General features: G+C 40.9%; 1 protein-coding gene across 3 annotated transcripts in view; it reads right to left on the reverse strand.

The window, feature by feature from the left end:
• CFAP61 (cilia and flagella associated protein 61) overlaps positions 1-23,970 on the reverse strand; it is a 282,171-nt gene that overhangs the window by 67,794 nt on the left and 190,407 nt on the right. For all 3 annotated transcript variants that reach the window (XM_058684747.1, XM_058684746.1, XM_058684745.1), the window contains 2 exons: positions 16,126-16,300; positions 3,703-3,995 (listed from right to left, as the gene is read on the reverse strand). In XM_058684747.1, the coding sequence (XP_058540730.1) occupies positions 3,703-3,995; positions 16,126-16,300 (468 nt within the window). The remainder of the gene's footprint in view (positions 1-3,702; positions 3,996-16,125; positions 16,301-23,970) is intronic.

A 23,970-nucleotide genomic window follows, 5' to 3' on the forward strand; every position in this document is an offset into this window, starting at 1 on the left:
AGCAGACCTGCAACTGTGTGTGCAATAGGAAGTTGTTCAGGATGAGAGGGAATTGAATTGGATGGAAATTGGATCTTCAGAAATGAAGGCAGCAACAAAATTGGAAAATATCGGGGTAAATATAAAAGTCTATTTTTCTTCTTAAGTTCTTTCTGTTTAAAACAAAAATTATAATTTTGTTGGGTTTTTCAACGTGTGTAGATATAATACCCATGACAAGTGTAACAGAAAAGGGTGTCCAGAAAGTGGCAAGAAGGTACCTGTACAGTTGCAGGGTTTTTATATTTTATGTGATGGTACAATATGAACTCTAACTAGAATGTAAAAGATTACTGATGTACAGTACAAGCAGCAACCAGCTGGAAAACAAAATTTTAAAAAGCCATTTATAATAGCTCAGATCCTGCACAAAGGAAGATATACCAATGGCCAATAATCACATGAGAAGATGCCCAACATCATTAACCATCAGGAAATCCCAAATTAAAAACACAATGATACATCATGTCATACCCAACAGAATGGCTAAAATTAGAAGGACTGACGATACCAAGTGCTAGCAGAGACTACGGAATAACTGAAACTCTCATACATTGCTGGTAGAAATACGAAATGATACGTCTACTTTAGAAGGCAGTATGGTAGCTTCTTAAAAAGGTAAACATTCACTGACCATATGACCTAGCCATTCTTCGGGTGGATAGCTAAGAGAAGTGAAAATATGTCTACCCAAAGATGTGCACAAGAATGTGCACAGCAATTGAACAAATAAACCAAATGTGATAGAGAAATATAATGGAATACCACTCAGTGATAAAAAGGAATGAACTACTGATACATGGAATAATATGGATGAATCTCAATACCATTACGCTGCGTGAAAGAAGCCAAATACAAACTAGTACATAATGTATGATTCCCGTTATAAAAATTTTAGTTTTAGCAGGTGCTCTGAGTATGAAACCATCTGTTTTTGTTTAGTTTTCCCATCCTGCTGTAACAAAGTACTGCAAACTGGGTAGCTTAAAACAACAGAAATTTATTCTCTTACAGTTCTGGGGATGACATGTCTGAAGTCATGTTGTTGTCATGACCATGCTTCCTTCTGAAGCTCTAGGGAAGACTCCTTCCTTGTCTCTTCCTAGCTCCTGGAAGTTACCAGTGATCCTTTCTGTTCCATGACTGGTAGCTGCCATCACTTCAATCTTGGCCTCTACCATCATATGGCCTCTTTCCCCAAGTGTCTCCTCTGAGTCAAATCCTTCTCTCCATAGACGGGCACCAGTCATTACATTTAGCGCCCTCTCAGATCCACCGTGACCTTCTCTTCAGTTGATACCATCTATAAAGATCCTATTTCCAAATAAGGTCACATTCAAAGGTACTGGGGATTAAGACCATATCTTTCTGGGGGATGTAGTTCAACCCACAATACTGTGACCACAGTCAAAATAATGAATGTATTCATCCCCACCAAAATTTCCTAATGCCTGATAGCGATGCTACTCAAAGCTGACAGTAGAGGAGAGAAATGCTCTGACTTCTTCCTTTTTGCTATTTCTAATCTTTTGCCAGTACCTATTGCTGGCCAAGCACAGATGAAGGTCAGTGAGCAACCAGCGCTGGGAAATATTATCTGCACAGGCCATTCCTTGTGGTGCAGAGCACAGTGGAGGAAGTGGGAGGCTTTATCTAACTCAGATTGCTTCAGGATGAAGTTTTAGCAGGAAGGTGTATTGGAACAAGGCAGGTGAGAGTATTTGCAAAATGTCTCTGCCACAATTTCAATTTTGATCTCAATAGGGAAATGAAAGCCAGAGGGTGCTGCTAGAGAACCTGTATTCTGTTGCTTATTTGGGAAGGTTTTCTTTTTTTTTTTTAATTTTTTTTTAACGTTTATTTATTTTTGAGACAGAGAGAGACAGAGCATGAACGGGGGAGGGTCAGAGAGAGGGAGACACAGAATCTGAAACAGGCTCCAGGCTCTGAGCTGTCAGCACAGAGCCCGACGCGGGGCTTGAACTCGCAAACTGTGAGATCATGACCTGAGCCGAAGTCGGATGCCCAACCGACTGAGCCACCCAGGAGCCCCAGGGGAGGTTTTCTTATATCCCTGCTTCCTAAGCAGGGTATGTGTTTACCTCCAGTGGCTCCCCAAGATAAATGTGGCATATCTTCCAAGATTATCATTTTGGGGAGAAATTTTGGGTGAAAACATTTTGATTCTTCTTAACCTAAATAGGTATTGCAACATACATGTGACATACATTAAAATAAAATTAACTTTTCCTGTCTTTTTTGCTGCTGTGTCCCTCACACTTAGGACAGAGCCTAAGACTTAGCAGGTGTTCAACGAAAATTTGTGGAATGAATGAATAAATGAATGTATTAAGGAGCAGAATGCAAAATTTCCGTAGATTATCAGGATAAAATGAGGGATTCCAGAGAAATCTGTTCTGTGCTTTGAGATCCTGTTCAGACTGTGGGTGCGTGTGTGTGTGTGTGGGGGGGGGCGGGTGGTGGTGGATAAAGGTCACCATCATTTACCTGTAAGGGTACTTGGGTCAGAAGCCCTGACTTAGGCTGACTACCCCCTACTCTCAGGTAAGGAATTGCTATGACCCCTCACAGACTTCCCCCAAGAATGTGGCATTCTTTATCACAACTGATCACACATTCCATATTCACACTGTACTCAGCCTCCACTTTGTAAGGAAGGGTCCCTTGCTTCTCTATTAGATTGACTGGGCCCTTCCCTATCTCCCTGCTTGCTAGCTTCTGCTAATCTCCTGAACTGGCAAATCCAAGGACACGGGTTGTAAGTCAAGCTATTACACAGCCTAAGAGAAAAGTTCTCCTTCTCTCAAAAGATAGATAATTAGATAGATAGATAGATAGATAGATAGATAGATGATAGATAGATAAATAGGAGAGAGAGGTCTTTTAAGTCTCTAGTTCACAGGAGAGAAACCCACTATTGCTGTTTCTGGAGTCTTAAAAAGTTAACAGCAGCATAGACTTTGGGGCCCTCTGACCTTGGTTGGGAGCCCAGCATACCACTGACTTGGAGGCAGAGTGTTCTCATCTGTAAAATGGGGATGCTTCCCCTCACAGACCTGTTGTGACCAGGTGACAGACGATACTGCAAGCATGCAGCGTGGTGCCTGGGACATGGTGAGCTCCTGGTCCATGTTAGCACTCTCTGAACCTTTGACACTCCTTCCATGAAGAGGCAGGGCTTAATTCCCCTCCCTTTGGATATGGACAGACGATACAGTATCTCATTCTCTCTCATTCTCTCTCTTTCCCTTTCTCTCGCATTCGGTTTTAGAACCAAGCCACTCTTCCAAGATGAAGTGTTCTGGACAAAATTGCAGTTGAAGATGATCTAGCATCTAAAGTCAGAGGAAGGGTTGAACGTGACTCCAGCTCCACCCCCAGTGTGACGTCAGCCACGTGAGAGACTTCAAGTGAGAGCTGCCCAGATGGGCAGGCTCAAATCCCAGGACCCAGAGAGAGAAAAATAATATATGCCACCGAGTTTGGGGTGGCTTGACCCTCAGCAATAGAGCATCTGGCCATTAAAAAAAAACCCAAAACCTGTGGCTATGAATTCCCGACCCGTCATCTCTCAGACCCCAAGTCCGTGGCAGGTGAAGGCTCTCTGGAGGTGGTGAGTGAAGTTCACAGGGACCTACTTACGGAGCACGGAAGTCTGAAAGGCTTGGTGGGCGTGGTGAAGCAGGCGCTGTGGATGGGGTCTGGGAACTGGCCATCGTTCCACTGAGCCAGGAGGGCGTCGCGGTAAATGGCAACCCCCGCTGCTCTGAGCGCGTCCTCCACCGCTCTTTCCACCGAGTAGTTGTTGATGCAGGTGATGGTGGAGGTGGGCGGGGGCTGCACCAGGTGGATGTAGCCGCCCCTCACACCAAGGTTTAAAAGCGTCTCCACTGTGGTGTAAGTGTCAATTGTATTCCCATAGACAATGACATTCCCTAGAAAAGGAGGCAAATGCTAAGATGCACAGTTTAAAAAAACAACCCAAACCTTGTTAGTCGAATGCTAATAATACCGAATTGTTCCCTATAACCTTCCCTTTTTTTCAGCTGCAGGAAGTCAGCGGTGTTTCCTAGCAACGGCAACCAAGATAATTTAGTAAAGAATTGGCACAAAACATCCCACAAAGTAGTCAAGTACTTTTAACACAGAAGTAGGACATTCATCTATGGTCCTGTAATATGAAAGTTGAAGTTATGATAAATGAAACCATCTGGAATAAAACCTTTTATCTTTTTTTTTTTTTTCTTTCCCCTAGTCGCAACACTTACTAAGGAAAAAAAGTAATAATAAAGCTTGTGATATTTACAAGTTCTTCTTAAGTGATGAGCAGGACGCTGGTAAAAAAAAATCATGGATGAGTTAGGACAAACATTTTAATATTTAAGTGTTGAACTGGGTTGATTTCAAGGAAACTGTTTCCTTTTTTGAGAACTAAAGACTAAAACATTCTGCTTTTCAATGGATAATTTTATGAAGATTCAAATTCTGATTTTTAGATTTAATGGGTCGAGACCTAGCAAAAGGGAATGCAAGTTGTTCTTTCAGTCGGTAAGAATGAAAGCACAGTATCATCTTGAAAGAGTTCCCCCGGGAAAAGCATTTAGACAGTAACAGTCTAAGCTATTTACATTTCTTAAAAATACTACAGAAATAATTACATGTGACATGTTTTAAGATCAAACTAACAAATGAGTGAAATCCAGTATATGCTATTTTTGACACTAAATTGGCATTTTTACCTTTTTTTTTTTTTTTTACAAAGAAAGGAACTGCCATAGACTCACTTTTCAGGCAGCATGTAACAATTTTATGACAAAATGATAGATTCATTGAATCTCTCTTTTTTTCCTGTTTATGAAATGATATTAAGAGAAATTTTACAAGGCAAAATAAATGGTAAGTCTATTTTATTCAATTTCATTGCATAAATTAAGGAAAAATCTATTTCCATCCTAAACTGAAAGAAGGTGTAATGGCTGGTTTTATTTGCTTAGGAAGAAAAAAGGAACTAGCACACCTTTCAGATTGCTTCTCTGATGGTAACAGCATCTAGAAAGTTCTCCTACACTTCCTGTTGCTCAAATATGGAATGGAAAGAAGGCACTGAGGCCAGCGGGCAGGGTCCTTCCTGCCTTCACTAGGATGCTCTAATTTTGTGGCTAGGATCATCTCTCTATTCAGATGCTCTAATACAACATTCCTCTATGGGCTGCATTTTCCTTGTCTGAAAGAGCCAACATTTTGCTTAAATTATTTTGCTTCCACCTGCTGTGAAACATGAATCCTAGCTGTCTGGCACAACAAAGACTCAGCCTGGCAGGAAAGCCAAAACTTGAACGTAAAACTGTCACAGGTTTGAGGTCTTCCACCCTTTTAAAATATGCATGTCAACACAACATTCATTTTCAGGGAAACAAATTTAAGTGTTTAGCCCCCCCCCCCCCCCCAGAATTCAGGGCTGAATATTTTTCCAGTCTCTTTCATATTAGCTTGTAGAAACTATACTGTGAGATGGGCTTTCGGGGAAGCCGGGGCAATGCGATGCTGCTGGGTACTATCTAGCAAGTCTGCCCACAGACTATAGGCAGCTGAAGAGGATGAGGCTTTTCATTTCAAAAGGTAATATATTTTATAAAATCTCTAGTATTTAAATTAGATGTTTACTGATAGATATTCTAATTGCAAAATAGATTTGCCTACAGTTCAATTTGGAACAAAATCCACCCCCCCCCAATATGAGACTTTGGTTATCATAATAGTTGCAATAATGCAACATAACAAATCACCCCAAAACTTAGTGTCAAACAACAATCAGCCTACTGTTGTAGGTCAGCTCACACATCTGTGGGCGGGCTGGTATCAGCGGATCTGGCTCCACATTGTGGTTGGGATTGTGCCTGCACATGTGTCTTGCACCCTGGTTGGACGGAGATACCTGAGGCATGTTCTATTTATGGAGAAGTGTAGGAGCATGGGAGGGCAAGAGCAACTGCTCACTTTTCAAGCCTCTCCTTGCATTACATCCACTAACGTTCCGTTGACCAAAGCAATGCATGTGGTCAAAGGAGTGGGAAACACTCTGCCCAGGGTAGGAGAGGGAACAGTGTGGATATTTGCTGAACAACAGTCCAAAACCATCAGTTATATTGGGCATCGTAAATAAATGCTTATATGATGCCATCTAAAATTTTCACCTAGACATGTTTTTTAAGAAAAAAAAAAAAAGAGGTTAGAGTGGGAGAGAGCCAAAGCATAAGAGACTGTTAAAAACTGAGAACAAACTGAGGGTTGATGGGGGGTGGGAGGGAGGGCAGGGTGGGTGATGGGTATTGAGGAGGGCACCTTTTGGGATGAGCACTGGGTGTTGTATGGAAACCAATTTGACAGTAAATTTCATATATTAAAAAATAAATAAATAAATAAATAAATAAATAAATAAATAAATAAAATAAAAGTTGAAATGCTGTCACTAAAAAAAAAAAAAAAAAAAAAAAAAAAAAAAAAGATTATTTACATATACCTCTTTCATTACTCACAAAATAGAGTAGAATCTCATTGTGATATACAGTAAAACCTTGGTTTGCAAGCATAATTTGTTCCAGAAACATGCTTGTAATACAAAGCACTTGTATATCAAAGTGAATTTCCCTGTAAGAAACAATGAGGGGTGCCTGGGTGGCTTAGTTGGTTGGGCATCTGGCTTTGGCTCAGGTCATGGTCTCACAGTTCGTGAGTTCAAGCCCCGCATCTGGCTCTGTGCTGAGAGCTCAGAGCCTGGAACCTGCTTCAGATTCTGTGTCTCCCTCTTTCTCTACCCCTCCCCTGCTCACGCTGTCTCTCTCTGTCTCTCAAAAATAAATAAATGTTAAAAAAAATTTTTTTAAATAAATAATGAAAACTCAGATGATTCATTCCATGACCCAAAAATATTCATATAAAAATGATTACAATTCTGTAATGTCATACAAAATAACAAACAAAATACAAAATATAGAGAAAATAAACAAATTAACTTGCACTTACCTTTGAAAACCTTCGTGGCTGGTGTGAGGGAGACCAGAGAGAGGAGGGTTGTTGTGTAGGACAACTTTCACTATCACTAACAGAATCACTGCTATCTATTGGCTCAGTGGAATCTTTTTCTGCATGGGGGCCATTGTATATACTTGCATGGGTGTTGACTACAGTAAAGTATTAATAAACTCTTGTCATATACTGTATTTAATGTAAGTGGCAACAAGGCAGCAGAGGAAAGGGTCTATATCTGCAGGCAGCCTGACCTAGAATGAAGCAAAGCATTCCTAAGCTTACTTTTATATGGAAAAGCAAAGGAATGTCCATAGGTGCTTTGAAGTGACAAAAAAATACACTAGTGCCAGTTGTAGGCACCTTCCAGGGTTCTGAAAAATCACTGATTTCTGCCAAACATGGTAGCCTGAGACTGAGCATCAGAGCATGGGAGATGATCATGCATAATCCCAGAGAGAGAGAGAAGAACCATCAGCTCGGTTGTGATCATGTGACATTCAGCATCATGTGCCACTCATATCGCAAGACATCGCTCATTTATCAAGTTAAAATTTATTAGGAATGTTTGCTCATCTTGCGGAACACTCGCAGAACACGTTACTCGCAATCCAAGGTTTTACTGTAATTTTTTACTACAGAAATAAGAACATGCTACAGGTCAGCTCACATCCCTCCACAAATACAAAAAGACCTGATGTGACAAGGGCAGCTTTGCCAGTTCCATCTCTTGCCTTTTAAATGTCTGCACTATGATATTTCCATGATATTTGCACAGTTGTGAGTTCTTTCTACGTCATTTCTCACTTTGTAAAGAATTTTTAGAGTCCATTCATGTTTATTGCATGATTCCTGTATACCAGGCACAAAGCCAGGCACTTATAGACACAATCTATAATTACATTCATAATCATGAGTAACAATAGCATAAAGTATAGCCCACCATGTTACCCCTGGTGCCTTGCACAGTATCTTGCCAACAACAGGTGTGACAAAATGTTTCCTGACTGAACATATGGATGAATGTTTGAGGTTATCATACTGTTGATCATATGTTAATTGGGTCTTACTTTTGAGCCTTCTAAAATATTTTTTGCAGAACAACCTTCCTGTGGCCAGATTTCCTACTACATATTTCTACTTGGTATTCCCTATAAAGTTGGCACTTCTTTATCCAACCACAGGATAAATTGTATATCTGAGATCTATACGATAGAAACATGTTTCCCTTCACAATGTTAGATCTGGTTATGTAGGTTTCCCCACATAATCCTAAACGTAACCAAAATTGTGTGTGTCTACAACACAATAGTATAAAATAATACTTCTGCCATATTGGTAGGCACTTCAACCCAAGGAAACAGGACTATTTTATAAGAAAGTTAACCCTTGTATAACTATCATGTTGTGATAGTTGGGTCAATTTTTAGCTGAATCACAGAGGGAAGATGGGGGAAAAGGAAATGGAGAGAGAAAAAAGAGGGGGCAGAGAGACAAAGAACAGAGAGAGCCTTGGAGATACAGATTTTCTTCAATCACTGGATAAGTGACACTTAAGAGACCGAAAATAGGTGAAACAAACTGGTTGCCAGGTGAGGGGAGAGGATGGATGAACTAAGCCATGAATAGTAGTACTGAAAAGGACTTTCCCTAAGGAAAGCATTGGGTCTGACAGCTTTATCCCAGCCAAAATATATAAGATGGGGTAGATGGGTTCCATTAGAACAGATCACCCTGACCACTAAACAGAGGGAGTAAGGCAGCCCCAGGTTATGTGGGACCCATGATATATACTCATGTACAACATGCTTTTTTTTTTTTTAATGTTTATTTATTTTTGGGAGTCAGAGAGACAGTGCAAGCAGGGGAGGGCCAGAGAGAGAGGGAGACACAGAATCTGAAGCAGACTCCAGGCTCCAAGCTGTCAGCACAGAGCCTAACGTGAGACTTGAACCCACAAAGCACGGGATCATTACTTGGGCCGAAGTCGGACGCTTAACCAACTGAGCCACCCAGGTGCCCTTCATGTATGACACACTTTTAATGTCAGACAACTTCAATCGGCCAAAGATTTACCTTTTCTTTTAAAGCAGTTTATTTTTTTTGAGAGAGAGGGAGAGAGAGAGAGAGCAGGGGAGGGGCACAGAGAGAGGGAGAGAGTATCCCAAGCAGGCTCTGCACCGTCAGCACAGAGCCTGACACAGGGCTTGAACTCATGAACTGTGAGATCATGACCTGAGCCGAAAACAGGAGCCAGATGCTTAACCCACTGAGCCACCCAGGATCCCCTAGTCAAAGATTTATTTTGATCAATGTATTTCCACCACTTAGGTACTTTGTAACTCATGGAGTCTTTGCAAATATTTATAAGGACATAACACATCGCAGGGGCTTCCTTCACATAATTGGGATAGCATATACATTCTTTTGGCATTTCAATGTACATATGATGCAAATAGAGTGGGAAATCTGAGGATTTCCCCTGGATATCAGTTTTATGCTAAAAAATCCGGCCACTCTACAGCTCAGTTAATCTAAAGATAAGAAACGGCCCGTTTTTGCATTTGATCTGATAGGTGACAGAGGTACCATGGTGGGCTGCCCTCCTCTGAAATGGCAAATGGTAATGGATGATTAGAGCAGTCTGGGTGAATTTTCAATACAGGATAATAGAATATAACCATAGCAGTTTTCATGGAAGGCCAACCTTTGTTGCTCCTTTTAGGGCATAAATTATGCATTGCTAAGATTACAGATCTGAAACAGGAAGCAGAACACAAGGAGGGCACCGTTAGAAAGAGGACCGTGTGAAAGCACCCGAAATTAAGGTTGGCAAGAGGAACACTCATTTCCTCACAGCTAACCTGCGGTAACCTTCCAGGTGAACCATGCAAGGGGGCTGCCAAGAGGAGAGAGGGATTTTGGTGTCGACAGCCAGGCTGGGGAGAAAGAGGGAAAGTGAGGTCTCAAATCACCCTCTATAAGCTGTCAATTCTCCACCTCAGATCAAAAAAGCACTAAGACTTGTCATTTAAAATGTCGGCAGATATGGAAAGGTGATCTTTTTGCTTTTTGATACATGCTCTTTGAAGATATAAATGAATGCACTAACAACTTTGTGATCACCAAAGTAAGGCAATGACAGTTTAACATTTCAACTCTCATAATGCACCCAGATTTAGGAGATTCTTCGATTTATCTTAATCAGAGGGGAAAAGATGCCAGTTTTCATCATTCTGAAACTATTATTTATCTCCTCTAGAAGCTAGACATTTTACTAATATTTAAAAGGAACATGGCTTTAGAGAAATTAAATACTTAAGTTGATCTCCCTGTTAAGCTCAAAAAACAAAATATGGTCTTAATTTTCTTAGACACAGATTTGCCCTAAGAGTAAGGGAACAGCCTTTTTAAATAATTTTTTTCAATAGATGCTAAAATAGTATTTTATTCTTTTGAACTGAGTGCTTTAATTTTAATCACCTAGAAGGTATGCATTTCATAGTCATGCTCAATATTCTAAAGATGAAGATTCTCCAGAAAACCGTCTTTTGAAATGAAGACAAGGAAGGGATTTCCTGGTTTGGCCTTAAAATCACATCTCAATGTATGCATACAGTCTGTATTAGAAATCAATTCAAGATTTATGCACACAGATATTAATTTGAATTTTTCTTCCTAGTTATTATGGTTAAGGCCAGAGAAAACAAAAACTATATGCTAAATTTTATAATTTATGTATTTTAATTATGTCTATGTATATTTACATATTCCATTGTATTTTAATGAAGAATTATATTTCCTTTTTCCACTTCAAAAGAGACATAGTGTGATTATGTATGACCTCATTCATCCTCAGAACAGCCCCAAGAGATTGTATGTTCTCCAGAAAACAGAGGACAAAGGGGTTAAAGGATCCAGCTCTACATCACACAGCAGGTAGATGTTTCAGCAGAACTCAGACCTCCTGAGTCTGGTTTTGGACTCACACCACTACACTATATTTGCAGATGGATATGTAATAAATTCCTTAAAAAATACTCTAATTGGCATTTAATCTGTGTAATGAACTTTAGCAAATAACTAGATAAATTAAAGAATTTAAAATAGATATCACAGAATATTAGTAAACTATGAAATAAACATTCACTTAAAAACCATATCACATCCATGAATAGATCAGAGACTGTTCTTTTTATTATTTTTTTTTTAATTTTTTTTTAACGTTTATTTATTTTTGGAACAGAGAGAGACAGAGCATGAACTGGGGAGGGGCAGAGAGAGAGGGAGACACAGAATCGGAAGCAGGCTTCAGGCTCCGAGCCATCAGCCCAGAGCCTGACGTGGGGCTCGAACTCATGGACCGTGAGATCGTGACCTGAGCTGAAGTCGGACGCTTAACCGACTGAGCCACCCAGGCGCCCCTCTTTTTATTTTTTATACGTCAAAGCCTAAGATTTCCATGACCCAAGCCTGACCTGTCTCATTTTGTTCTGCCAAATTAAAAGGGAAGACTATATTAGATATAACATACCAAAGGCTTTGCTTGGTGATTCATGCACTGGAATTTTAATGTTATACTTTTCCTAACAAACATGCTTTTAATAAGGCAGTAAACTGCATTTAGCTAAAGATGAAAATAATTGATCCATTTCGGGCCATTAAGGCCATTTTATTTATTTATTTATTTTTTAGTTTACTTTCATCTTACTTTTCATTTTCATGGAAAGTACAGAGGTAATAGCAGATGAATTTCAATTAGTTTCAATTAATGCCATAAACCGTTATAATGTATTAGGTTGCCCGGTTCTATCTGAAACCCCCCCTCCCCACCCCCCACCCCCGGGGCAGAACCCTCCAGGTTTTGTTTGCCTTTGAAAGCAGCGTTTGAGCTGGTGATGTCAGCTATTCTCCAGGATACTGGAGCAGTTCTGATCATTTAGGATAATTTACATCTATAAACCTATCCAACTCTAGAGCCCAGAAAACAATGTCCTTCATTCTGGGCTAATTCCATCACAGAACAATCATTTCTCCTTTGGCAGCCGAAGCAGGCAGGATAAAACAGAGAATGGGGGCGGGTGTGGGGGGGACAGTGGTGATGCTTTGAGGCTGTATCTGTATGGTTTTAATGGGCAGAAATTCCGGAACTGACTTCCTCCCAGTGGCCATCCATTGCTTCTCATACCCAGCATCCACCTGTCCTTCTAGAACAATTTCCCCACCATCCTCAACAAACAAGCCCTTCCCCTCAAGTGCCTGTACTTCAGCTAAGTTAGGCCTGGGATGTCCCAGGATTCCATGTGTGATTGCCGGATGGACATGTGACCCAATCATAGCCACAGAGACACAGGAGATTTTTTTTTTCTCAGACTTTTTGTAGGAAGAGCCCTGTCCTCAGCTCTTTCCTGCTAACCCCATCCTGAGCTATTGAGAAAGGGAGAAATTAGCACTGACTATCATGAAAAAAGCTAACTATCATGAAAGATGTCCACATTCTTCCTGGTGTCATTATGGTGACATGAAGAGGAAAAAGGGCTGGCAGGTGGAGTGATAGCAGTAGGTACACAAACGCAGCCCTGCTCATTTTTCATGAAGTGCCAGGCTTCTAGTTTCTAGCTTCAAATATCATCATCCCATAACTGTCTTTGGTATAAGCCAGAAGTGGCTGCACCAGCCCTCACCTGCCACGGCCACCCCCCTCCAACGGGTTATGCAGTCTTCTCCAACCCGGTCTTTCTGGATTGCTTTCTCTCTACTAGATGGGAGGTTCACCTTCCTGAAGTGCTGTTTGGTGCACTGGTTATCCCTTTTCACTAGTTCCCCAACCCCTAAAAAGTCACCAGTTAAACCCAGACATGGCTGGGCCCTGAGGTCCTCCACCTGCCAATCCACTTTCATTTCCCACTGCTGCCCTTCAAGGGTCTGCCCAGTGCAATTCAAGCAACCCCAACCTGTCTGTTTACTTCTCCTGCTCTTCTTTAAGGCTGAGCCCAATCCTCCTTTTCCAAACTTCAGTTTTCAGGGCTCTCATTAAGGACATAGTGCCTGTCTATAAATGGACCAGCCCCTGGTGTACGTGGATCCCCATTTAAAAAAATTTTTTTTTTAGTTTATTTACTTTTTTTTTTAAGAGACAGAGAGAGAGCAAGAGCAAAGGAGGGGGAGAGGGAGAATCCCAAGCAGGCTCTGCACCATCAGGTTAAAGCCGGATGCACGGCTTGAACTCATGAACCAGGAGATCATGACCAGAGCCAAAACCAAGAATCGAACACTTAACCTACTGAGCTACCCAGGCATCTCTGATTTTTTGTGCAGATGGTGTCCTAGACCGTGCTATCACCAGGGGCTGAGATTACAGCCTTGGGAACCTTCTGTGCATAGCAATAACCCCATCACATGTAGCAGTAGTAACAGCAATGCTAATAGAAGCCTGTATTACCAAATTCTCACTGTGTATGAGACACTATCCTGAGTTGGACATGTGATATTATCTTATTTATCTCATTTAATTCTCACAGCAACCCATGTGAGGAAGATATTATCTGGAATGGGACTAATCAAATTCAAGTCTGAATAGGACTCTAATTGTGGAAAACTACAAAGAGAAAGCTTCCTTCAGGCAGGAGGTTAGCATTTTTCATTCTAACTTTTCTTTCACGAAAAGTCATTGGAAAAGGAGCACCACACAGAGTTGAATTAATCTGGCTGGGCTGGGTTTCTCAGATATCTCTGGAGCCTGGGCCTAGCATCTGAGTGTTATGAGCATCTACTAGAGACATGCCCTAGGAGTGTCATTAGCACGAGACCTGGGAAAATAACCTACGTTTAAGACAATAAGTGAATTTCTACATACTTCTTATTTTGGCAGTTCAATGGACAAAAGCAGGCACTCAGAGGGGTTGTATGCAGTGGCTGATGGGAGACATTCTTAAATCTTGCAAAAGCATTCATTTCCCTTTAAGTGGGCAGCAGAATAACACCATCTCTGACAACCAGTCAAGTCATCAGAATAGCACAGATGCTCTTCCCCCATCTGGCAACCAAGAGCACAGAAAAAAAAATTCCATCTGAAGGAGGGCATAGTGTATGTTGTTTTTGGGATTTCTAAATTCTCTGCTACAAACATTCAACCTCAAGAACTTGCATTGTCACTTTCAAAGGCCCTTTCTTTGGTCAAAATGCTCCTTACTTCTAACATCCAAAATAGGCAGCTGTTTGAAGTTAAAACACTGCTTTTATAACACGATCGGGCAAAGTCCTAAAATAAAACACACTGGGTATTTTGTATTGAGCCATGGACTCTTGTGCTTTCAGGGAGTGTAAGTTACAATTTGAGGTCAGACTTGACAAAATGGTAATGACCTGTCACAAATTATATGCACAAAAGCAGGTTCTGCAAACTATGGCTCATCACCTATTTTTGTAAATAAAGTTTTATTGTAACACAGCCTTGCCCATTTATTTGTGTTCTGTCTTTCTTGCTGCAATGGCAGAACTGAGTGGATGGGAAAGAGACCATATGGCCTGCAAAGTCAAATATATTTGCTATCTGAACATTTATAGCAAAAGTTTGCTGATGTCTAAATTAAGAATTCCTTACGTCTATGTAGGTCACAGGGTAGTGATTAAAAAAATGACTAAAATGTTAAAACAGGTTTAAACACATACTGATGCAAAATCTAAAATAATACCAAGTTATGAGGCAAATATGAAAATACTTTGACATGTTTTAAATCTAGGTCCCTAGTGTATATCTATATATTCCACCTTTGCCCAAAGGTTCCACACCCACTTGGTTTTGTGGGTTACCTTAGCCCAACTTTTAGGTTACATGACATATTTCAGACCCCAGAAAAACACAGAAAGCTTCCAAAAAACACTTGGTGAGACTAGCATACCCTTAATTCCCAAAAATGGACAAGTAAAGCTTATATGAGAAACTGCAGGCCAATCTCACTTATGAATTTAGATCAAATAACCTATAAAAAATTAGCAAATTGAATCCAGCAATGTTTTGAATGTCACTTGATACCTATTTTTTTATTTTTAATGGAGTAAATGTAGTAACTTAACAAAAAGTTAATTAATGCCTAAATCTTCCACCAAAAATCATAAGAAACTCTTTAATTTTAATATATTAACTATAATAATATTATAAATTGTATTTAAATAAGTACACTAAATAAATTATTATATTTAACTTTACATCTTGACCCCCATAGTATAGGCACTTTGTGTTTTTTGATATCCCTGGGCTGCACAGAATATCTGGATTAGCATCCCAGGGTGCCACGGGTGGTTGTATAACCCAACCGAGTCACCGTTTTAGGTAAAAACTGAGGGGCCACCCTTCGTCCTTTCCCAAACTTGACTGCCAGGTCTCCATTAAGGACGAGTAGGTAAGCAGGCCCTGTTCTGGTTGTCTTACTAGTCAAACAATTTCAATTTAATCCAAGCAATAGAGAGGGAGATGTTGGAGAAAACACTTTTGAGTGGCAGACGCATTTGTTCAAATGTTTTACTCTCTCATTTTGATTCAGAAAGTGGCACGCAACTTGAATATGTGTGTTTGTGGGAAGGACTGTGCAGACGACACCAAGAAAGAGAACAATGGATCGGGAAGGGAAGAAAAGAGCCCTTCCAACACAGACCTTTCTTTTTCTTCCTAGGTCTTTTCGGCTTCACAAAAGGAGACATATTTTCCATATAATTGCTAAACATGTTTGCTTATTAAATTATTCTTTAATTAGTTAATGATTTTAGCCATGCTTTGCTCTTCGGATATTCATTTTGTGTAATAAAATAATTATAGATAATTAAACTATCTCAAGCCTTTTTCTTTCCCCCAGCAAACATGCTGGGTATCCAAAAATGACAACAAGTTGTAAATTAATCTGGAAAACAAAGCATGACAGATGAATGATTTGGTTGGAATTAATTAGGCACTAATTATACACTGGAACTAGATGAAGGATGAGACTCATTATAAAAATAAAAAGCAATTCTGAAAAAATGCACAGTTACCAACATCCTTACCTTCTGTGACTATGGGGTTGTTCCTTATCCAACGCAGGGCCTTACAGCAATCTTCTTCATCGTTAAGAGTGAAATGATTGCCAGGAACTTGATCAGTGTATCGCTGCTTCCCGCTGCTCGGAATCTCTCTGTTTGTCAGGTGTTGACTAATATCAGCCCCTGTAGGGCATGGGACCTGAGAGGTACGTTACAGAGAAATGCTTATTTCACTGGTAGTAAGGGAAGCACTGACACAGCAATAAATTAATTAATTAAATTAAATACACATAGAAATGTCCAGTAGAAGTGTGCCTTTTTCAGTCCCGCAATACAATCAGGTTTGAATTTAAAAAATAAAAATAAAACAAAACAGGTGGAATGACCCCTTAGAGACAATTCTCAGAAAGGGTTGCTCTGGTTCTCTGATGCCACATAACAAATTATTTCATACATTCTGTAGATCAGTAATTCAAGCAAGGGCAAGGTGGGCGACAGTTTGTCTCTGTTCTATAATGTTGGAGGCCTCAGCTGGGAAGACTTGTAGGCTGCAGGTGACTTCATGGCTGGGGGCTGATTCATCTGGTGATAAACCATCTCACTCCTCCCCTCTCCCCCCATGAAAACATGCCAGGTATTCAAAAATGACAGCAAGTTGTCATTATATGTCCAGCAATTGATGCTGGCTGTGACTGGGATCTTGGCTGGGGTGTTGGCCAAAACATTACATGCAGCCTCTCCATGTGTCTTGGGCTTCCTCACAACAAGGCATCCGGGTTCCGAGGACATGTGTCCTGAGAGAACCAGTATAAAAAGCTCCATGTTCTTTTCCATCCTAGTCTGGGAAATTGGGCAGTGTCTTTTCCACCATGTTCTCTTCATGGGGGTCATCATAAAAGCCTGGCCAGGATCAGGCAGAGGAACCCAGGATCCATCTCTTCATGTAGGCGTGGCATGGCCAAGGAAGAACACAGCACAGGGAATGGGATCTGACATAGCCATTTTCGGCAAAAGCAATTTGCACAGAAGCAATTATATCAGGGGTTGAAATCCAAGTGCATAGAGGTGCTAGGCAGAAAAGAAAATGAGGGAAGTGGACTACTATACACTTATGAAAACTATAGAGTTATTCTTCACTTTGTCAGAGAAATACTCTTTCTCTCCCTCTCCTTTCACCTCTCTCCCTCCCTCCCTTTCTCTATTTTTCTCTCTCCCTCCCTCCCTCTCTCCCTCTCCTTCTCTCTGTCTCTGTCCGAACACAGAACCCTCCCAGTATAACTTCTGTTCTCTCACTTTTGACACAGACATGAGTGGAAGCAGACACTTTCCTCTAGTATAAGGAAAGCGACAGTGAGAACATAATAAAAGATGACACTTGTCTTCAGTGTCAAGGATACTGTGGCAGACTTGAAGGCCCATGCCCTGGCCAGAGTTTGGCCACAACTCAATTCTATCCAGTTGGTGCCAGAGTAGAGCATGGGTTCAGTGTGGCCAGATCTGATTTCTCAAGAAATGCCAGACACTTTTCTTTTACCTGTGGACTCTTGATTTCTTCAATATTTTGGTTCAAATTAGAATCAAACAAATGCCCTTGTGAAAGCCAAGTACAATAGCACAGTGGCATGAGTTTGCCCAGTGGGCCAGCATTTCACCCCTCTGATTTTTATTTGGCAACCAGGTGAGATTAAGTGGAAGATAATGAGACCGGAATCAGTAGCAAGATTCAAAGGCAATGGAAGGTCTCTGATAGAAGACCTGTACCAGCTGCCTTGCATATTCGTGATATAAGGCCCATGGGCTGTGAGTCAGGGATCATTATACAGCAATGATGGGCAAAAAGTTCACCTGCAGTAGATGCTAATGTGGGTGCAGAGAAAGTTCTCCCACCCTTGACAAGTGCAGAAAATGCCTTTTATATGGGGTAGGGGTAAATACTGGCTAGTATTTGAATAAATGGGGTTTCACTAAACCTCAGGTAACATTTAGGAAACTTTTTGGTTCTATCCTTCCTCAATATAAATGGTAAATAAGCCTTGTACCTTACTGTGATGCATTTAATTGATTTTCAAACTGAATTAAATTAACTTAATAAACAAACAATTTGTTTTAGTATTTATTTTTGGGGGAGAGTGCAAGTAGGGGAGAGGCAGAGAGAGGGAGACAGAAGATCTGAAGAGGGCTCTGTGCTGACAGGCTGACATCAGCAAGGCCAATGGGGGGCTCGAACTCATGAGCCGCGAGATCATGACCTGAGTTGAAGTCAGACGTTTAACCAACTAAGCCACTCAGGTGTCCCAAAAAACAATCAATTTTTAAAGCTGGATTTACTTTCTCTATAAAGAACCTGCAGTAAAATTATATTTAGTAAAAAAGAACAATTCAGGAAGTAGTGGTCATTTACTGCAACTACAATTGTGGAGGTAAACTTTTCTTCTTAGCAATATAGCTTGCTTAGCAAATCACAGCAAATTTTGGCATTTTTATATTCACAGGTAGTATGAAGCAGTCCACAGTCCAATCATCTGGTAAATGATTTGCAGTGCATAATATTGAATGCCATGCTCTGTAGGTTAGAAACCTCACCAGAACTCCAATGAGCACTGTCGTATAAAAGAAAATAAAATTTAGGTAACAGTACACCCATTTTAGTACCCCATGCTTTAATGAATCGGGGAAAGTCCTTTGCAGAAAGTGGTAGGGCTAAAGAACAAATTGAGAACTATTCAATTTATAAAGCTTTCAATGAGTTACTATCCCCAAATAGTAAGTTCTTAGATGAAAAAAACAAGGAAGGGAGAGGGGAAAAGAACAAGTTCCAAAATGAAAATCAGCTTACCTACTGTGATCCTAAAATGTAATGGCATTCTGATAACCTGTATTATTCTTGTGTGCACTTACGTGTGTGGGATCATTTTTGCACAAGATCAGAAAAATTAAAGGAAAATTAAGGGGATAATGTATTTTTCATATTCACGCAATGGCATTTTCACAAAGTAGGCAAAACCGAAGCTAGGATTTTAAATCCCAAGGCCAATTAATTTGTCCACACAGACTTCAGCAGAGCTTAATAAATGAAAAAAGATCTATGGGAAAAAAAATCCTATTACATCATCAAAGTAAGGGAGAGAGTCAAGTTTAGTAGGAGAGCATGGGTGTATTTCACCATCCCCACTGGAATGTTCTGCCATTAACTAAACTGCCACTAGTGACTGGAGAGTACGGACAACTTTTCGATCCTTCTGTCAGATTGAACAGCCCAGCATCGCTGACTGGTGGGAGCCCCTCCTGACGGTATTGTGGAGCCACTTACCAGACCCGATTAGCTTTTCTCCAGATAGTTTTAATGAGAGAAAGAAACTCAATTTGACTCTAACTCTAAACATTAAGTTCTAGAATTTCTGTGTTGTAAGGATTTTTAAAAGCCACCAAGTGCAATTTCTGGATCATATCAGTGAGAGAGGGAGGGCAGGGAGGGGAAAGGGAAGGAAAGAGACAGAGAAAGAGGGAGAGAGAAGAGAGACAAGGGCAATGGTGAAGAACTCAGTCTGGAGCCTGGGTCTAAATCCTGGCGTGTCACTTTGTCGTCGCCTGACCCTAGACAAATCACCTCAGTTTCACTGCACCTTGGCTCCCTCATCCATAAAATGGGGAAGAAAGCAGCATGGACCTTGGAGATTTCCTGCAAGGACTACAGCAGTTAACACACACAGCAGTCCCTCGACCTCCGTCAGGTGTTCCTACCGCCTTATGAGGGCCCCGCCAGGGCATGCTCATGTCTCCTGGGCTGGACATTCCCCCTTGGAGGAGACCCTGACTCTTAGGAAGTTGTTTGGTAGGATGAATAAGCACTGTATTCCCATCACTTCTGGTGGTCTGTCTTCAATCAGCTTCCTGAGGCCATGACATTCAAGTCTGATCTGTTTTCTGCATGTACATACCCTTCGAGTATTTGAGGACAGCAATCCTGAATCTTCACCTCTGTGGCTCAACATCTGGGGTGACTTCAAGTCTCTGGATGTGGTTCAGCTTGTTTTTTCCTGTCTTAAACGTGACTGCAAGAAGCAAACACTCCAGGGGCACCTCTGTTTTTGTGATGTATTCTTTCACACGATCATGTTCCGCACGTAACAAGCTCATCACCTCTGTATTGTTGTCACGAATTGTGCCCTTTGTCAACATTAATGCTTTTCTTTCTCCAATTAATTCCGCTTTGTTGGATACTAATATTGCTGCTGCTTCTGACAGCTGTTGAATTTGTGTGGCACCTTTTGCTGGTGCGCTTCTAACATTTCATTTTGAAACTTTGGATGTCATTTTGTTTTGGTAGTTCTCTTGTATTTTGAATTTGGTGCAAACACAGAGCCTTGCTCTTGTAACAGCGCAGTTTAAAACCATGGCATTCACCGTTGCGACTGTTGTTTTTCTCAATGCCATTCTGGTTTATCCTTGTTTAAAGCACTGTGGCTATTTCCTTTGTTTCCTTCCCTGTGGTTACACAAATGATGTTTTCTCCGGTCTTATCTTCTTCCGGGTTTGGAAGGCGGATTTACTCGTGCTGTTCAAAAGCATTCATTACATTATTCCTTCTATATGTAAGAGTCAAGACCAAAATATTACCTTTGGTTTTCCCCATTTAAGAGAATTCCTATTTCTCCCTGGCCACCTCTATTTTCGAACAACTTGGTTCTTGATTAGATTTAGATGAAGTTTCAGTGTTACCTACTTTGCATTTATTCTCAGACTTATAAGCTTTTGAATTGTTTGGTGCTTGCCAATTACCTTTTTAGACTATCATAAAGTTCTAAATTTTCCTTTCTGCCTTAGTTATTCAGAATACACACTAAAGAACACGGAAGATCATTCTTCTGAGGCCTCACAGACAAAACAACAGCTTTTTGCTGTCTTCAAATAGGAGAGACGTGGGTGCACATATACTTACTGAACTGCCATATTTTCTTCAAAATACTGTGTGGCTAGTTTCATGTTTTTATGCCATTTTATCCTAGAAGGGGAATTTTGGGTGCTTGTCTTATTTTTGTTCTTGAGGGGTGGTGGTGGTGGTGGTGGTGGTGGTGGTGGTGGTGGTGGTGATCTGTTGTTTTTCTCTTGAAATGTGTTCATATTTTTCCCCTATCATTGTTGAAGAGCTAAAATTGCATCAGAATATAACTAGGTGAGTAAATTTTTCTTTGATTTTGCCTGGAATGGGCTCAACTGGACAATATGGTATTTAGGTAAGGAAAATTCTCTGCTAGCATGTCTCTGTTGTATCTATTCCATTCATCACAGCCTCTTCTTTGGAAAAACCAGTGATCTATATGTTGCCTCCGTGTTGATCACACCTTCTCGTGTCTTGAGCCAAATGTATCCTTTACCCTTTGCCCTTTGCCCTCTGCCCTCCAGGGGAGATTTGCGCTTTGTTTTCAGCATCAAACATTGTTCAGTAGCAGTTCTCTCTCTTGACAGGGATTGGATTTCAATCCTTTCTTACCCATCTTCCTTTTCATCTAATTCTGTAGCCTACTCAGCTCAGCTTTTGCTCTTCTGATGGCTTCAGCTCCCATTTCAGAGTCTGGCTAATCAAACTGTACTGAAGATGATGAATAGTTTTCTGCAGTGTGTGTGTGCATGCATGCATGTGTGTGCGTGTGTGTGTGTGACTCCTGGAATATTGTCAAGAGTATGTTCTTTCTCTGATTTTTCCATATATTGTTCCCTTTCCCTTACCCTATGTTATCCTTTTGTTTCAGGTGCCTTTTGCTAAGCAACAAACTCACACCAAAACTAAGTGGTTCAAACAACCACCATTTTATTACTTTTCATGATTTCATGGGCCAGAAATTTGGGTAGGGTTTGGCTGGGAAATTCCTTTATTCCATGTGTTAGCAACAGAAGTCACTTGGTGATATTTAGCTGGTGGAGCATCCAAGATGGCTTCACTCATATGTCTGGTGCTTTGTCAGGGATGGCTGGAAGGCTGGGTTCATCCGAAACTGCCAACTGGAGAACCCAGGTGTGGCATGTCCAATCACAGGGTGAGTATCTGGACTTATTTGGCCTTTCAGGGCTCCAGGAGCCACTGTTCTCACAAACAAGGAGACACTGCCTGGCCCCTGACCCAGCCCCAGAAGTCACACCACATCACTTCCCTTGTATTGTATCTGTCAAGACAGTCACAAGTCTGCCCAGGTTCAAGGGGAGGAAATGCAGACCCCATCTCTTGGCATGTTATTTTCCCCTTTAATCATCCCCAAGCACAGTGAGGTCTCTTCATGATAACTGCTGATCTATGACATTGGGGAGGTCTTATGTCCGAAGAGGCAAAGTGGTGTCTGTAGCTCTTTTCAGCTGTTTATAGCAGGCTCTCACCTGCAGCTGCACCGTACTAGATGCCAGGCTCTTATTTACTCCATCAAGGATGTAATTAGCCTCTGTGAAGACCACATCATGTTGCTGACCACATCAAGCTCAATATAACTAACATCCCCAACTTACTCTCTCACCTGGTGGGATGTTCTTGCCCCACCTGCTGGCTTCTAGTGAGCATCACCCCTTTAAGAGTCCCTGCAAGTGGACACATTTTTACTCTTTCTCTTTCTTGTTGAGAAGACCCAAAACCAGGCATGGGGAGGTGGTCTCTCCATGGCTCTCCATGCGCCATGGAGAGTTGCCCAGGACCTCAGTTGTAAGCTATCCCAGAACTTGTCAATGGGCACCAGCATGTGCCAATCAAAAGAACCCAATCTATAGATAGGGTGGGGAAGGGAGTTAGTTAGAGGGTACTGAATATGATTCGTCTTCCAAAATGGAAAGGTCATAGATAATGTCAGGAGTTGACAGATCAAAGATAAAACTTATAGAAGTCATTATAATATTATATTAAATTATATTATAATATTTTAGAATGACACATGCCACTTAAAGTTCTATTTAGAGGTTCAAGTTTGTAATGATATTTTATAACAGTTATCTTCTTGCTTTGGAGTTAAGCTTTATTTTCATCATTTCAACTTATTTCTAAATCACAAAATTGGGACAAAACAACAAGAGAGTTAAAGAGAAGGAAACAGGAAAATAAAAAAGAACTGGAAGCCCTCCACAGTGAATTCAGCAGCCTTTTTTTGTATCACTCTATGTACCTTTAATTTTTATGTCCTTCTGGAAAAATTAAATCGGAACTCCCTTTATCACTTCTTCATTTCATTTTTCCCATTGTAAAAAGGGCAAGAGCTTAACGTGCCACAGACTAAAGCTGTAGGGGCAGCTGGACACACATGGGCAGAAGCCCGAGTCTCTGGACAGCTGGCCGGGTCTTCCACTCACATTTTCCAAAGTCCACGGTCCCAGGCAGCAGCTGGAACTCGGTGGGGCAGGTGAGGGGGGCAGGCAAGTTGAGGGGTGCATGATATTTTCTTCTGATTTAATGTTTAAAAAGAGGAATACTTAAGTATCAAAATAAAGTATTCCTCCAGTTTGTGTTTATCCTTTAGCCAGAAAAAAAAAAATCCTTTTCTACACTGTGAGAACTGGATGTCTTTAGTAGCAGCAGTAGTAGTGGTGGTCATAGGAGGAGGAGGAGCAGGATGAAAAGAATTAAAAGCAATTACTCAGAGGATGATCCATATTCAGTGTGGCCTGCTCACTAGCAGCACCAGCCTCACCCTGAAGCTTGTTAAAACTGCAGCATATCAGCAGCCCCCATCCCCTGATCAGAAACTGCATTTTAATGAGATGCACAGGGGCTGTGTGTGCACATTATGGTTTAAGAAGTGCTACTCTAAGGTACAGATTAGAGATTCTAGGTCAAGAAACTTCAAGTCCTGGTTCTCAGCCTTAGCTTAGAACCACCTAGAGCTTTAAAAAATGCTG

This window comes from Neofelis nebulosa, chromosome 9 (assembly GCF_028018385.1).
Source record: "Neofelis nebulosa isolate mNeoNeb1 chromosome 9, mNeoNeb1.pri, whole genome shotgun sequence".
Classification (NCBI taxonomy): domain Eukaryota; kingdom Metazoa; phylum Chordata; class Mammalia; order Carnivora; family Felidae; genus Neofelis; species Neofelis nebulosa.